The sequence below is a fragment of the Lepidochelys kempii genome, chromosome 3 (assembly GCF_965140285.1).
Source record: "Lepidochelys kempii isolate rLepKem1 chromosome 3, rLepKem1.hap1, whole genome shotgun sequence".
In the NCBI taxonomy this organism is placed as follows: Eukaryota; Metazoa; Chordata; order Testudines; family Cheloniidae; genus Lepidochelys; species Lepidochelys kempii.
In genome coordinates this window covers 1,813,300-1,829,070 of record NC_136382.1, presented here as the reverse complement: position 1 = coordinate 1,829,070, position 15,771 = coordinate 1,813,300, and the positions used below count along the sequence as shown (strand labels likewise).

The following is a 15,771-nucleotide window of genomic DNA, read 5'->3' as shown; positions in this document are numbered from 1 at the left end:
GAGTTCCTGGAGAGGTTTTGCAAGGGAGGCATATTGGGGAATCCACTGTCTGCAAAATCCAGCCATGCCTAAAAACTTCCGGACCTGGCATGGGGAGCGGGGTCAGGGAAAGCTAAGGATAGCTTGGACACAGGTGGGAGAAAGTGCACGGGAACCCTAGGAGAGGAGAAAGCCAAGGTATGTGACAGAAGCTTGACAGAGTTGTAGTTTAGAGCGAGAAGCTTTGTGACCCTTATTTGCTAGGACAGTAAGGAGCACTAAAGAGTCAGTTTCAGAGGCAGACAATGAAGGGGAACAGAGGAGTAGATCATCTACATATTGGACTAGTGTGGACCTGGACGGGAAAACAAGGTCAGCAAGGTCTCGGGCTAATGCTTGGGAAAAATATGACAGGCTTTTAGTATACCCCTGGGGCAGTGTGGTCCATGTGTACTGTTGCCCCTTGTAAGTAAAGGCAAACAGGAACTGGGAGTCAGGGTGAACCGGGACAGAAAAGAAAGCAGAGCACAAATCAACAACAGTAAAATGAGTTGCATCTGGTGGGATAGAAGCCAGAATCTTTGAGAGGGGCAAGTTTTGATTCTGTCCACCTATAATTTGCCTCTACCCACCACTGCATGAAACAATCAACCTCTCCTTTTGCCAATTTAGTTTTAGGTTGGCCAAGTTTGTCTTTTAAGATGTCTACTCGGTCTTTGTCCCAAGATCCTAACAGTGGCCACTGAATTTTGGGATTCTCCTGAGTTAGCCTAGACCATTTTTCCAGAAATTTACTGGAGTCCGGACCGTTCCTAAAATACATAAACTGAGCCAGCGTTCCTTTAGGACTGTCCCGACTTGGACGTCTGGTTACCCATACAGGAGGACTTTACGCACCAATCACACAAGAAGGAAAGTTGGGTTCGTCAGAGCAATGCCCGGTGCAACACATAAAAGGAGCCTACAGGCTACTGCCTCAATCGCCCTTGCTTTCACACCAAGGGTTTTAGCCAAGGCGCGGTGCGGCTGCGATTGTGCAGATTTCCCTCACTCAGACTGTGGGGACAGGAACCCTTTGGTCAGCCAATCCCCAGACGGAGATGGCGCCCAGACTCAAACACACCACAGGGAGGACGGATAGACACAGAGACAAGACAGTCCTCAGTCCGGACAAAACACAGAAATAATTACCTGACAAGATTCCTGATGTCAGATCCCGGGATCCCTACCAGAACAGAGTGGGAACCAACAGGTTCGATGGCGTAGACTTCACTGTGGTCATGCACCCTTCCGTTCTGGCGGAGGTCCGCTCGGGCCAAATGCCCAGGTGCCGGCTTGCCACGGCCATCCTAAGAACAGTCAGGAGTCACACAGCCCCAGTGAAGACAGTTGCCATCTCGGTGGAACCTCCAAATTGTCAAAGTCAGATTCAGGACTCACATAATTTGTCAGACCACTCTGTTTATTAGCAAAGCGCTTTGCTAATGCACCCAGATACATATGAGCCAACTGCAAAAAGCTCAAGCCAACCCATTTATACAGACAAGCCAAAGCCAATCCAACATAGGAGACAAAAGGAAGCAGAAACTGATAAATATACATACATATCTTATTTGCATACTAACGTTTACCAATCTCCGAGCTCAGTAGGAGCTCTAAGTTAATTGGTTTGAGGACCCATTGTCTCACCCTCCTTAATGTTTCTCTTCCTGACCACTATATTTCAACAAATCTTTCAAGCAGCATTTCTTTAATGAATTATAATTTCAATATAATTCATTCTACTTTCACTGGAGTAAGGAGCAAACTCGGGGGGGAGGGGTCCTCTGAATCAGTGGCCTCTGTAGTTCCCCATAGGGATACTACGAGTGTCCTGACTGCACCAGGTAGCTACAAGAAGCAGCTGCTTGAGTTCCATCGTTTTGTGTCGGAGGAGCCAGTGGTCCTGAGTCACTGCTCAGTGCTGAGAGGTCTCCTGGTGCATCTGGTTTGGGATGATGATCCCGATGGCAAGTGCTCCTTGGGGTGCTGTCCCCAGTGCCATCCCGCTGTTCCTTGCCTGACCCCTGCTCTGTCTCCTGGCAGGTCTGCTGGTGCTGAAGGACCTGGGCATCCAGGTGGACCGCTACATTGCTTCCGAGGTTTGCGAAGACTCTATCACTGTGGGGATGGTGAGACACCAGGGCAAGATCATGTACGTCGGCGACGTCCGGAATGTCACCCAGAAACATGTACGTGCGGCTGCCATCTGCCTGCCCCGCTCACCTCCCTAGCCCCCCGGCAGGCATCCCCACTCAGCGGCTGTGTCTCACAGGGGAGCAGCGGTCCTCCGGGGGGGCGGTCTGAACCCTTTTCTAGAGTCACAGAGTTTAAGGTCAGAAGGGATGTGTGGCCGAGTATGCATGCTCCACCCCCTTTGGGCATGGTGACACCGCAGGTACAGTCTGTCAGACTGTACTGGGACTCAAGACAGTGCGGCTCAATGGCCAGAGTCAAAGTATCTGCCCTCGAGCACAGGGCTGCATGGCTCAATGGCCAGAGTCAATACAGCGGCCCTCGAGCATAGGGCTGCGTGGCCTAGTGGCCGGAGTCAATATAGCGGCTCTCGAGTTCTGGGTATCACGGCCTAATCACCAAATCCGGGGGCTGCCACCAAAGTGGGGGTGGTAGCTGGGGGAGGGGGAGCCGGGCCTACTCGACCCAACTAGGTCCCAGCCCAGGGCCCTGTCAGCAGGGAATCCAGCCGCCACACTCTGACCGTACACGGGTGGGAGATAACACTCACTCCACCTCCCTGGGCCGCTTCCTGAAGCTGCAGTCCGGGTTCCTCGGTGCAGGGGGCTCCCTGGGACTCCAGTACAAAGGGCGGCCAGCACGTCTCTCAGCCTGTGCCGCTTCCCGCAGCCCCCATTGGCCTGGAGCAACGAACCGCGGCCACTGGGAGCGCTGAACCTGGGGACACAGCAGGTAAACAACCGGCCCCAGGCCGCCAGGGGCTTTCCCTGCACAAGTGGCGGACCGGCTTTGAGAACCACTGGCCTAGACTGCGAGCTGGGCTGCTCTCCTTTATACTAGCACAGAAATTGGAGCATGCCTAACTGGTTCTAAGGGGCAGGACTTCCTCCAGCTGAAGTGTGGGATTAACCCTTTCTCGCCTGGTGTGGGGTTTGCACACTGCATCACAGCACCATTCAGTGATGTAATCTGGCCTCCTGTGTGTCACCAGCTGGTCAGTTTCACCCAGTTACCCCTGTACTGAGCCGGGTAACTTGGCTCTGCTAACGCATCTCCCAGAAAAGCAGCCAGGCTGTGTGTGAATTCATCCAATGGGGAAGAATCCATCTCTTCCCTTGGGAGTTTCCTCCAGGACTTAGTCACCTGCATGGTTAACAAAAGGTGGGTGGTTTCTCATTGGATTTGTCTGGCAACAGTGTCCAGCCATGGGTTCTTGTTCTGCCTGTCTCCGCTAGAGGAAAGAGCCCTCTGGTACCTGGTATTTTCTCCCTGGGACAGTCCTTAGACTCTGGAATCAGGTTACCCCTCAGGCTCTCTTGGGATCAGCTAAACAGCAGGGGCTCAAAGTCGCACACCATGGCGCATTTTCTCCAGCCCTGGAATAATTTTTGTGGCTCTTTTCTGCAGTTTCTCAACATCTTTGTAAAATGTGGCCCCTGGAACTGGAGTCCATATTCCAGCTTCGGTTTCCCCACCGCCGCATACCAAGGGGGACTCGCCTCCTTTGCCTCCCTAGCCCCTCACTGGTGTGTCTCTGTGTTGCAGATACAGGAATGGGGCCCTTTTGACCTGGTGATTGGAGGGAGCCCATGTAATGACCTCTCCATTGTCAACCCTGCCAGGAAGGGTCTTTACGGTAGGTGTCCAAGCCGGCCATGCCTCCTCCCCCCCACTCCCGTCTAGGCTGAGGCAGGCTGTCAGCAGCTCACCCATGTCTCTTTTCTCTTCCTGCTGCCCAGAGGGCACCGGACGGCTCTTCTTCGAGTTCTACCGCCTTCTCCACGAAGCCCGGCCCAAGGAGGGCGATGACCGGCCCTTCTTCTGGCTCTTCGAGAACGTGGTGGCCATGGGGGTGAGCGACAAGCGGGACATTTCGCGCTTCCTAGAGGTGAGCACTACCATGGAAACCTGCTCGCCCTCCCCTAATGCACATGAGGCTCGCCAGAGAGTCCTGAGCTCCCAGCAGCGTCTGGCTTTGGGTCTGGGGGGCTTCCGTAGACTGGTACCTGTCCGACGATTCCTCAGTGCCCGTGTGTATGACTGAACCCTGGCATGAGGGGCAATGAGCATGGCCCAGCCGTGTGCACACATGCCCGGGGGTGGTTAGCTGGGCGGGGCCCGCTGTGACATGACACCCACCACCGAGAGGGGTGGCAAAGAGCCACAATGGGCAGGGGAAGGTAGATGAGGAGTCAGGAGGGTATTTCCCCTCTGTTTGTTTGGCTCTCGTGAGACCTCTGCTCCAATCCCTTGTCCAGTTCTGGTGCCCACAGATCCAGGAGGAGGTGGCTACATTGGCGAGGGGTCCAAGAAGAGCCACGAGAATGATGAAAGCGTTAGAAATGCTACCTCGTGGAGATAGACTGAATTCCTCCTTGCCTCAGCTTCACTCCATCCATACCTGTGCCCCCTGCTGCCTTTCCCTCCACCCTGTCCCCTTCCCTTTGCATCCCAGCTAACGGCTCCCCGTGGCACCCCCAGGCCATCCCTCCGCTCTCCCCGCTGGGCTCTGTCTGCTCTCGTGAGCACGTGGCTCTTCAGGGCAGGGACTGGCTGCGACTGGCTTTGTGCAGTGCCCAGCACAGTGGGGCCTGGTCTGGAGTGACAAGGTGGGACCCCGACTGGATGGCTCGGGGGGTGGGTACATGGAGCCCGGCGTGTCTGGCAGCACAGAGCCAGCTGGCAGAGCACCCCCACATGTCTCTGACACTGGCTGGGTCAGCTCTCCCCCAGGATTTTGTTTGTGGGGGAGGGGTCAGCTGCAGGAGGGGAATCTGAACCAGCTTTCCGGCTGCTCCCCTGCTGCAAGCGTTGGGTGGCTGACCCGAGCAGTGGGGCTGGGATTCCCAGCACTGCGTGCACCGGAGGGCTGGGCATGCTGGCGTCTGAGCCCTTGCCCTGCAGGTCGTGGCTGTCAGTGCAGAACTTCTCTCCAGTAGCCGCCCAGCCCTCTCGCCGCCTTCCGGGCCTCCTGCTGTACGCAGTGGGTGCAGTGACCCAGTCTAACCACCCCAGTGCCCACTGCCCAGCCAGCTGCTCTGAACAGGTATCCACCCTGGGAGGGAGGAGCAGGCAGGAGTTCGCCCCACCCCGCTCGGGGGAGACGCTTCCCAGTAGGGAGCAATCCCCCCCACACACATATAGACTCCCATGACCCCTAGTTCCACACTTCCCCCTTGGCTTAACGCCTTGCCCTGCTTTTCGTCCGCATGTCCCTTCTGACCCTGAGCCATGGCCCTCACCCCTGCGCCAGCCCTTGGCTCATTTCTCTGGCTCTTCTCTGAGCTCTCTCCACTTAGTCACTGGCTGGCTGGTAGAACTGAATTCAGTGTCTGGCGCCTCATGGAGGAGTGCTCTCGATGCCTCTGTGGGTGCAGGGCTGGATCCCATTGGCCAGATCCGCTGTCTGACTGCATAGCCACCTCCTGCCAAACTCGCTGTCTGCTGTCAGCCCTGAGAATGTGGTGCTCCTGATTCACAGACTCCCCCTCCCAGCAAAAGCTCTCTTGAGGTATTTGCTCCTCTGACAGGCAGGTTTTTAGATCCATGCATGTTTAAAGAGCAGTTTGTGTCCCTGCCGCACAGTTGTGTTGCAGAGCTGTCGCACCCTGGCATTGCAGCATCTCTAGGTTCTTACAGGGCTGTGCAGCGGCTCTGCGGGGCTAGGATGCAGTGTTACCGCACTGTCATGGAGCTGTGTTCGAAGCTGTGTTACCTGTGTTTGGGGGCTGTGATGCAGTGTTACCGCACTGTCATGGAGCTGTGTTCGGAGCTGTGTTCCCTGTGTTTGGGGGCTGTGATGCAGTGTTACCGCACTGTCATGGAGCTGTGTTCGGAGCTGTGTTCCCTGTGTTTGGGGGCTGTGATGCAGTGTTACCGCACTGTCATGGAGCTGTGTTCGGAGCTGTGTTCATAGAATCATAGAATATCAGGGTTGGAAGGGACCCCTGAAGGTCATCTAGTCCAACCCCCTGCTCGAAGCAGGACCAATTCCCAGTTAAATCATCCCAGCCAGGGCTTTGTCAAGCCTGACCTTAAAAACCTCTAAGGAAGGAGATTCTACCACCTTCCTAGGTAACGCATTCCAGTGTTTCACCACCCTCTTAGTGAAAAAGTTTTTCCTAATATCCAATCTAAACCTCCCCCACTGCAACTTGAGACCATTACTCCTCGTTCTGTCATCTGCTACCATTGAGAACAGTCTAGAGCCATCCTCTTTGGAACCCCCTTTCAGGTAGTTGAAAGCAGCTATCAAATCCCCCCTCATTCTTCTCTTCTGCAGACTAAACAATCCCAGCTCCCTCAGCCTCTCCTCATAAGTCATGTGTTCCAGTCCCCTAATCATTTTTGTTGCCCTTCGCTGGACTCTCTCCAATTTATCCACATCCTTTTTGTAGTGTGGGGCCCAAAACTGGACACAGTACTCCAGAGGAGGCCTCACCAATGTCGAATAGAGGGGAACGATCACGTCCCTCGATCTGCTCGCTATGCCCCTACTTATACATCCCAAAATGCCATTGGCCTTCTTGGCAACAAGGGCACACTGCTGACTCATATCCAGCTTCTCATCCACTGTCACGACTAGGTCCTTTTCCGCAGAACTGCTGCCTAGCCATTCGGTCCCTAGTCTGTAGCTGTGCATTGGGTTCTTCCGTCCTAAGTGCAGGACCCTGCACTTGTCCTTATTGAACCTCATCAGATTTCTTTTGGCCCAATCCTCCAATTTGTCTAGGTCCCTCTGTATCCTATCCCTGCCCTCCAGCGTATCTACCACTCCTCCCAGTTTAGTATCATCCGCAAATTTGCTGAGAGTGCAATCCACACCATCCTCCAGATCATTTATGAAGATATTGAACAAAACCGGCCCCAGGACCGACCCTTGGGGCACTCCACTTGATACCGGCTGCCAACGAGATATGGAGCCATTGATCACTACCCGTTGAGCCCGACAATCTAGCCAGCTTTCTACCCACCTTATAGTCCATTCATCCAGCCCATACTTCCTTAACTTGCTGACAAGAATACTGTGGGAGACCGTGTCAAAAGCTTTGCTAAAGTCAAGAAACAATACATCCTCTGCTTTCCCTTCATCCACAGAACCAGTTATCTCATCATAGAAGGCGATTAGATTAGTCAGGCATGACCTTCCCTTGGTGAATCCATGCTGGCTGTTCCTGATCACTTTCCCCTCATGTAAGTGCTTCAGGATTGATTCTTTGAGGACCTGCTCCATGATTTTTCCAGGGACTGAAGTGAGGCTGACTGGCCTGTAGTTCCCAGGATCCTCCTTCTTCCCTTTTTTAAAGATGGGCACTACATTAGCCTTTTTCCAGTCATCCGGGACTTCCCCCGTTCACCACGAGTTTTCAAAGATAATGGCCAATGGCTCTGCAATCACAGCCGCCAATTCCTTCAGCACTCTCGGATGCAACTCGTCCGGCCCCATGGACTTGTGCACGTCCAGCTTTTCTAAATAGTCCCTAACCACCTCTATCTCCACAGAGGGCTGGCCATCTCTTCCCCATTTTGTGATGCCCAGCACAGCAGTCTGGGAGCTGACCTTGTTCGTGAAGACAGAGGCAAAAAAAGCATTGAGTACATTAGCTTTTTTCACATCCTCTGTCACTAGGTTGCCTCCCTCATTCAGTAAGGGACTCACACATTCCTTGGCTTTCTTCTTGTTGCCAACATACCTGAAGAAACCCTTCTTGTTACTCTTGACATCTCTTGCTAGCTGCAGAGCTAGCTGTTACCTGTATTTGGGGGCTGTGATGCAGTGTTACCGCACTGTCATGGAGCTGTGTTCGGAGCTGTGTTCCCTGTGTTTGGGGGCTGTGATGCAGTGTTACCGCGCTGTCATGGAGCTGTGTTCGGAGCTGTGTTCCCTGTGTTTGGGGGCTGTGATGCAGTGTTACCGCACTGTCATGGAGCTGTGTTCGGAGCTGTGTTACCTGTGTTTGGGGGCTGTGATGCAGTGTTACCGCACTGTCATGGAGCTGTGTTCAGCAGGGATGCAGAGTTACTTCAGTGTTCTGGAACTGCTGGGAGGATGCAGTGTTACATCACGCTCACGACGCAGTTTTCGGGGCTGTGGTGCAGTGTTGCAGCAATCGTGTATCTTTGTTGGGGTCTGTGGTGCAGTGTTGCAGCACTGTCCCAGAGCTGGGTTGGGAGCTAGGATGCAGTGTTCTTCTTCTTTGAGTGTTTGCTCATGTCCATTCCAGTATAGTTGTGTGCGTGTCACGTGCACCATCACCAGAAATTTTTCCCCTAATGATATCCGTCAGGTCGACTCTGGTGACCCCTGGAGAGGCGCCTTCCTTGCACGGTATATAAGGACCTGCCGACCCACTGCCTCCTCAGTTCCCTCTTCCCATCCATGGAATGGTCTTGTTCTCTTGCTCTGCAAGCAGTCTCCGTAGTGGTTTCCTGGAAATAGATTGTAGGCAGAGTGTAAAGAGTTCAGTTAGTTGCGGTTAGCAAATAGTGAGATTTGGGTACTTGTAATCTCCTGCCCTGTGGGGCTTGCTGCTGGGGCCTGAGGGTATGCCTCGGACCCAGGGCTTCAAACAGCCCGGCAGCTGCCGAGAGGCCACGTTCCTGCTAAGTGCCAGACCCGTAAGAACCTTAAGCCCAGAACTAAGCATGAGAGAAAAACTGGACTCAAATTTCTCGTAATGGAGGTGGCACTTCGCCCTTCATCAGAGCCCGACCCAGCATCAAGCCCCTCCTCCATCAGGAGTGCCCCAGCCTCATTAGAGAGGCTCAGTGGGGTCCAGGATCCCTGGCACCAGCTGTATGGCACCGACAAACTGCTCCAGCCACCAAGAAGTCAACCATGGCTGGTTGGCACCGCTCCCCGTCACTGATGCCGAAGAAAAAGTCAGACTGGTGACGATCCCCTCTGAGGAGCACCACAGAGAGAATGAGACCCGTGCTGGGCCATTCTCAGACAGACAGCAACCAGCCTGCGCTGTTGATTCCAGCCCCAGAAAGGGGCCCGTCGAGGTCTGGTGCATATGGACGCCCCGCCTGGGATGAGCCATAGAGGGGACTCAGCCCTGGTCATGCCACCTACACCAGAGGCATATGAAACAGCAAGAAGCCTTCTGTCCCTTCTAACGCCTTCCCTGAGCCAAGGCCCATCACGGACAGCCCCCGTCCCGTGGAGGCAAGTGCCAGTCTTGGGCAAGCTGACAATGGCAGAGAGACAGCGCACTCCGTGAGATCGCAAGCCTCTTCAGCAGTATTCGTGGCTCCAGTCCCGATCCTGGATATCTGCTGGGCAGTGACCTGGTCTTCTGTCCACATGTTCACCACGCACTATACCATCACTGAGCAGGCCAGAAGTGAGGCGGTTTTTGGTACAGCAGAGTCCAATCTGTCTCAGCAAAACGCCAGTCCCACCACCTGACTGATTGCTTGGGAATCACTTCGACTGGAATGGACATGAGCAAGCACTTGAAGAAGAAAGAACGGTTACCTATCTCTCGTAACAGCTGTTCTTCGAGATGTGCTGCTTATGCCCATCCCAAGGCCCACCCGCCTGCCCCTCTGTCGGAGTTCCGGCAAGAAGCAACCGAGGAGGAGGTGGGTCGGCCGGTCTGTGTGCGCCATGAAGGCGCCAGTCCAGGGGCACCGGAGTCAACCCAACGGACACCACTAGGGGGAAACTTCCAGTGATGGTGCACGCAGTGTGCACACACCTATATCGGAATGGACCTGAGCAACACACCTCAAAGAGCAGCCCTCACGGCTGTTTCTCCGACATTATCACAGAGCTGGGATGCAGTGTTGCAGCACTGTCCTCGTGCTCTGTTCAGGCCTGTAATGCAATATTGCAGCAATCTCGGGTGGCCTTGCTGGGGTCTGCGATCAGGGTTGCAGCAGAGCGCTGTGAAGCGGGGCTGAGCTGTAGTGTTGGGGCACTCCTTGTGTTGTGGGCTGTGATGCAGTGTTCTAGCACGGTCATGGAGCTGTGCTGTGGACTGTGATCAGAGGTGAAAGTAAGCCACTACGCCCCGGTACGGTATACCGGCAAGAGCCTGTGTGCCGTACAGGGGTGGATCAGCTTCCCCAGACGGCAATGTAAAGGGCCTGGGGCTCCCAGCAGCTACCGACCCGGGCCCTTTAAATCGCCGCTGGAGCCCTGCCACCACCTCCCCAGGGCTCCGGCAGCAGGGCTCCAGGGCTGATTTAAAAGGCCCAGGGCTCCGGCCACCAGTACAGCCCCGAGGCCCTTTAAATAGCCGTCAGAGCCCCGCCACCGCTACCCCAGGGCTCCGGGGACGATTTAAAGGACCTGGGACAGTAGCGGCAGTGGGAGGCCCGGGCCCTTTAAATCGCCGTCCGAGCCCCCTGCCAGAGCCCCAGGATAGCAGTGGCAGCTGGGTGCTCCGGCAGCAATTTAAAGGGCCCGGGGCTCCTCTGCAGTAGCGGTGGCTGGGAGCCCCTGACCCTTTAAATCACCCCCGAGCCCTGGGGCTCCTAGCCGCCTCTGCAGCTGGTAGCTCCAGGGTGATTTAAAAGGCCCGGGGCTCCCAGCTGCTGCTACCAGAGTCCCAGCCCGGGGCCCTTTACATTCCCTGACCCTTTAAATCAAGATTTAAAGGTCCTACCTCTTCCGGTAGAGGCCCCTCCCCTCCTAAGGACTCCGGAGTACCAGTAAGTCCTTTAAGTTACTTTCACCGCTGACTGTGATGCAGTGTTCCAGCACGGTCATGGACCTCTATAAGGGGCTGGGATGCAGTGTTGCAGTGCTATCGTGGAGCTGTGTTGGGGGCTGGCGTCCAGGACTTGTCTGGGTGGATGAAGTCCCCCATCACCACCATCTGCTGGGAAAACAGCACAGCAGGGCACAGATTATCCAACAAGTTCTTGGTATTTATTGGAAACAATTTTTTTATTTCAGAAGGTGGAGACAGCTACTAGGGGAGAAGCTGTTCTAGATTTGATTTTGACAAATAGGAAGGAACGGGTTGAGAATTTGAAAGTGGAAGGCAGCTTGGGTGAAAGTGATTAATGATCTGGAGGACAGTGTGGATTGCACCCTTAGCAAGTTTGCAGATGACACTAAACTGGGAGGGGAGGTAGATACGCTGGAGGGTAGGGATAGGATACAGAGGGCCCTAGACAAATTAGAGGATTGGGCCAAAAGAAATCTGATGAGGTTCAACAAGGACAAGTGCAGAGTCCTGCACTTAGGACGGAAAAACCCCAGGCACCGCTACAGACTAGGGACCGAATGGCTCGGCAGCAGTTCTGCAGAAAAGGACCTAGGGGTGACAGTGGACGAGAAGCTGGATATGAGTCAACAGTGTGCTGTTGTTCCCAAGAAGGCCAATGGCATTTTGGGCTGTATAAGTAGGGGCATTGCTCACAGATCGAGGGACTTGATCGTTCCCCTCTATTCGACTTTGGTGAGGCCTCATCTGGAGTACTGTGTCCAGTTTTGGGCCCCACACTACAAGAAGGATGTGAAAAATTGGAGAGAGTCCAGCGGAGGGCAACAAAAATGATTAAGGGGCTGTAGCACATGACTTATGAGGAGAGGCTGAGGGAACTGGGATTGTTTAGTCTACGGAAGAGAAGAATGAGGGGGGATTTGATAGCTGCTTTCAACTACCTGAAAGGGGGTTCCAAAGAGGATGGATCTAGACTGTTCTCAGTGGTAGCAGATGACAGAACGAGGAGTAATGGTCTCAAGTTGCAGTGGGGGAGGTCTAGGTTGGATATTAGGAAAAACTTTTTCACTAGGAGGGTGGTGAAGCACGGGAATGCGTTACCTAGGGAGGTGGTGCAATGTCCTTCCTTAGAGGTTTTTAAGACCCAGCTTGACAAAGCCCTGGCTGGAATGATTTAGTTGGGGATTGGTCCTGCTTTGAGCAGGGGTTGGACTAGATGACCTCCTGAGGTCCCTTCTGTGACCAAGTGGGGCTGTTCTTAATGTTTCCTCTGAATACTGTAGGGGTGCCTCAGTTTCCCATATGCATTTCTTAAGTCTCTAGGTGGTGGGATAAGGGGGTGTAATTGTTGCAGAGCAAAGCGCCAGGGTACATAAATGACTGACGCTCTGTCTCCTGGCAACGGATGGCCTGGGCCCTTCCCCCCTGCCAGGTGAGAGCTAAAGGGTTGGAGAACAAAGGAATCAGGTGACCACCTGGCCCGGGAATGGGACAAAGCCCAGAGGAGGAGGGCTGGAGAGAGTTTCAGTTTGGGGCTGGCTGGGGACGTGGAGTGAAGGGTAGATGTGGTTGTCTGGCTCACTGCCCCCCAAAATGGACCCGCCTCAGGGGTCCTGTTCTCTGTACCTACAAGCTCTGTTTTAGACCGTGTTCCTGTCATCTAATAAACCTCTGTTTTACTGGCTGGCTGAGAGTCCCGTCTGACTGCGAAGTTGGGGGGCAGGACGCTCTGGCTTCCCCAGGACCTCGCCTGGGCAGACTCGCTGTGGGAAGCACACGGAGGGGCAGAGGATGCTGAATGCTCCGAGGTCAGACCCAGGAAGGTGGAAGCCATGTGAGCTTTTTGCCCTGCAGACAGTCTGCTCACAGAAAGGAGACTTCCCCAGAGTCTTGACTGGCTTCCTAGGGAGCAGTTCCAGAGCATCGCCCGGGGATGCCGTGACACCTTCCAACACTGATATTCTGTGATTCCATGATCAGGAAATGATAGAGTTCATGATTCTAAGGAATAGTAGGAGGGAGAACAGCACACTGAAGACAGTGGATTTCAAGAAGGCAGACTTCAGCAAACTCAAGGAGTTGGTAGGTAAGATCCCATGGGAAGCAAGTCTAAGGGGAAAAACAATGGAAGATAGTTGGCAGTTTTTCAAAGAGACGTTGTTAAGGGCACAAGAGCAAACTATCCTACTGCGTAGGAAAGATAGGAAACCTGGCAAGAGACCACCCTGGCTTATCCAGGAGACTGTCAACGATCTAAAAATCAAAAAAGCATCCTACAAAAAGTGGAAACTAGATTAAATTACAAAGGATGAATATAAACAAACAGCACAAGTATGTAGGGGCAAAATTAGAAAGGCCAAGGCACAAAACGAGATCAAACTAGCCAGAGACATAAAGGGTAACAGGAAAACATTCTACAACTACATTCTAAGCAAGAGGAACACCAAGGACCGGGTAGGCCCGTTACTCATTGAGGGGGGGAAATAATAACAGAAAATATAGAAATGGCAAAGGGGCTTAATGACTTCTTTGTTTCGGTTTTCACCAAGGTTGGTGGTGACTGGACATCTAATGTAGTGAATGCCAGTGAAAATGAGGTAGGATCAGAAGAGGCTAAAATAGGGAAAGAACAAGTTAAAAATTACTTGGATAAATTAGATGTCTTCACGTCACCAGGGCCTGATGAAATGCGTCCTATAATACTCAAGGAGCTCACTGAGGAGATATCTGAGCCATTAGCGATTCTCTTTGAAAAGTCATGGAAGACAGGAGAGATTCCAGAAGACTGGAAAAGGGCAAATCGAGTGCCAATCTATAAAAAGGGAAATAAGGACAACCCGCGGAATTACAGACCAGTCAGCTTAACTTCTGTACCCAGAAAGATAATGGAGCAAATAATTGAGCCATCAATTCACAAACATCTAGAAGATAATAAGGTGATAAGTAACAGTCAGCATAGATTTGTCAAAAACAAATCGTGTCAAACCAACCTGATAGCTTTCTTTGACCGGGTAACAAGCCTTGTGGATGGGGGAAAGTGGTAGACGTGGTCGATCTTGATTTTAGTAAAATTTTTGATACTATCTCACATGACCTTCTCATAAACAAACTAGGGAAATGGAACCTAGATAGAGCTACTATAAGGTGGGTGCAAAACTGGTTGGAAAATCATTCCCAGAGAGTAATCATCAGTGGTTCACAGTCATGCTGGAAGGGCGTAACGAGCGGAGTCCCACAGGGATCAGTTCTGGGTCCAGTTCTGTTCAGTATCTTCATCAGTGATTTAGATAATGGCATATAAAGTTTGTGAATGATACCAAGCGGGGAGGGGTTGCGAGTGCTTTGGAGGATAGGATTAAAATTCAAAATGATCTGGACAGACTGGAGAAATGGTCTGAAGTAAATAGGATGATATTCAATAATGACAAATGCAAAGTACTCCACTTAGGAAGGAACACTCAGTTGCACAAATATCAAATGGGAAATGACTGCCTAGGAAGGAGTACTGCGGAAAGGGATCTGGGGGTCATAGTGGATCACAAGCTAAATATGGGTCAACAGTTGCAGAAAAACTGTTGCAGAAAAAGTGAACATCATTCTGGGATGTATTAGCAGGAGTGTTATAAGCAAGACGAGAAGTAATTCTTCTGCTCTACTTTGCGCTGATTAGGCCTCAACTGGAGTATTGTGTCCAGTTCTGGGCACCACATTTCAGGAAGGATGTGGACAAATTAGAGAGACTCCAGAGAAGAGTGACAAAAATGATTAAAGGTCTAGAAAACATGACCTATGAGGGAAGATTGAAAAAACTGGGTTTGTTTAGTCTGGAGAAGAGGAGACTGAGGGGGGACATGATAATTTTCAAGTATGTAAAAGGTTATTACAAGGAGGAGGGAGAAAAATTGTTTTTCTTAGCCTCTGAGGACAAGACAAGAAGCAATGGGCTTAAATTGCAGCGAGGGCTGTTTAGGTTGGACATTAGGAAAATCTTTCTCACTGTCAGGGTGGTTAAGCACTGGAATAAATTGCCCAGGGAGGTTGTGGAATCTCCATCACTGGCGATGTTTAAGAGCAGGTTAGACAAACACCTGTCAGGGATGGTCTAGATAATACTTAGTCCTGTCAGGAACGCGGAGGACGGGACTAAATGACTTCTCAAGGTCCCTTCCAGTTCTGTGATTCCGTGCAGTGTTACAGCAATGTCATGGAGCTGTGTTGGAAGCTGGGATGCAGTGTGGCAGCACTGTCATGGAGCTGAATTGCCGGCTTGGATGCAGTGTGACAGGACTGTCATGGGGCTCTGTTGGAGGTTGGGATGCCGTCTTGCAGCACTGACATGGACCTGTGTTTCTGTCTGGGCTGCAGTGTCCTGCAGCTGTGTTGGGGGCTGTGATGCAGTGCTGCAGCACTGTCATGGAGCTGTACTGGGGGCTCGGCTGCAGTTTTCAGCACTACCTTGGAAGTGTGTTAGGAAGTGGGATGCTGTGTTGGAGCGGTATAATGGAGCTGTATTTTGGGGCTGCAATGCAAAGTGATAGAACTGTCATACAGCTGTGTTGGGGGCTGTTATTTAGTGTTACAGTGGGACGCAGCAGGGACTGAGTGGGGCGGATTGACCTAGGAATGTGGCAGGGGAGTTTACTGGGACTGTCTGATCAGTGATGAGATAGCAGGGAGTGACTTCACTGGCTGGGAAGATACCTGAGCCTGTCACCGGAGCCGGGAGGGGGGTTGGGTCCAGGTGACACCTTCTGCCCGGGAAACTGGACAAAGGCTAGGGGAGGAGCTGGGGGGAGGCTGGGGGAGTCGGCTGGAGGGGTTTTGTTTTTGGAGTGGGCTGGGGAAGAGGAGGGAGCCCCCAGAGCTGGGGACT

The 15,771-nt window shown here is 52.7% G+C and overlaps 1 protein-coding gene across 5 annotated transcripts in view; it reads left to right on the top strand.

The window, feature by feature from the left end:
- The window catches only part of DNMT3A (DNA methyltransferase 3 alpha), a 267,504-nt gene that overhangs the window by 229,941 nt on the left and 21,792 nt on the right, over positions 1 to 15,771 (top strand). For all 5 annotated transcript variants that reach the window (XM_073335457.2, XM_073335456.2, XM_073335455.2 and 2 more), the window contains 3 exons: positions 2,065 to 2,210; positions 3,760 to 3,850; positions 3,954 to 4,102. In XM_073335457.2, the coding sequence (XP_073191558.1) occupies positions 2,065 to 2,210; positions 3,760 to 3,850; positions 3,954 to 4,102 (386 nt within the window). The remainder of the gene's footprint in view (positions 1 to 2,064; positions 2,211 to 3,759; positions 3,851 to 3,953; positions 4,103 to 15,771) is intronic.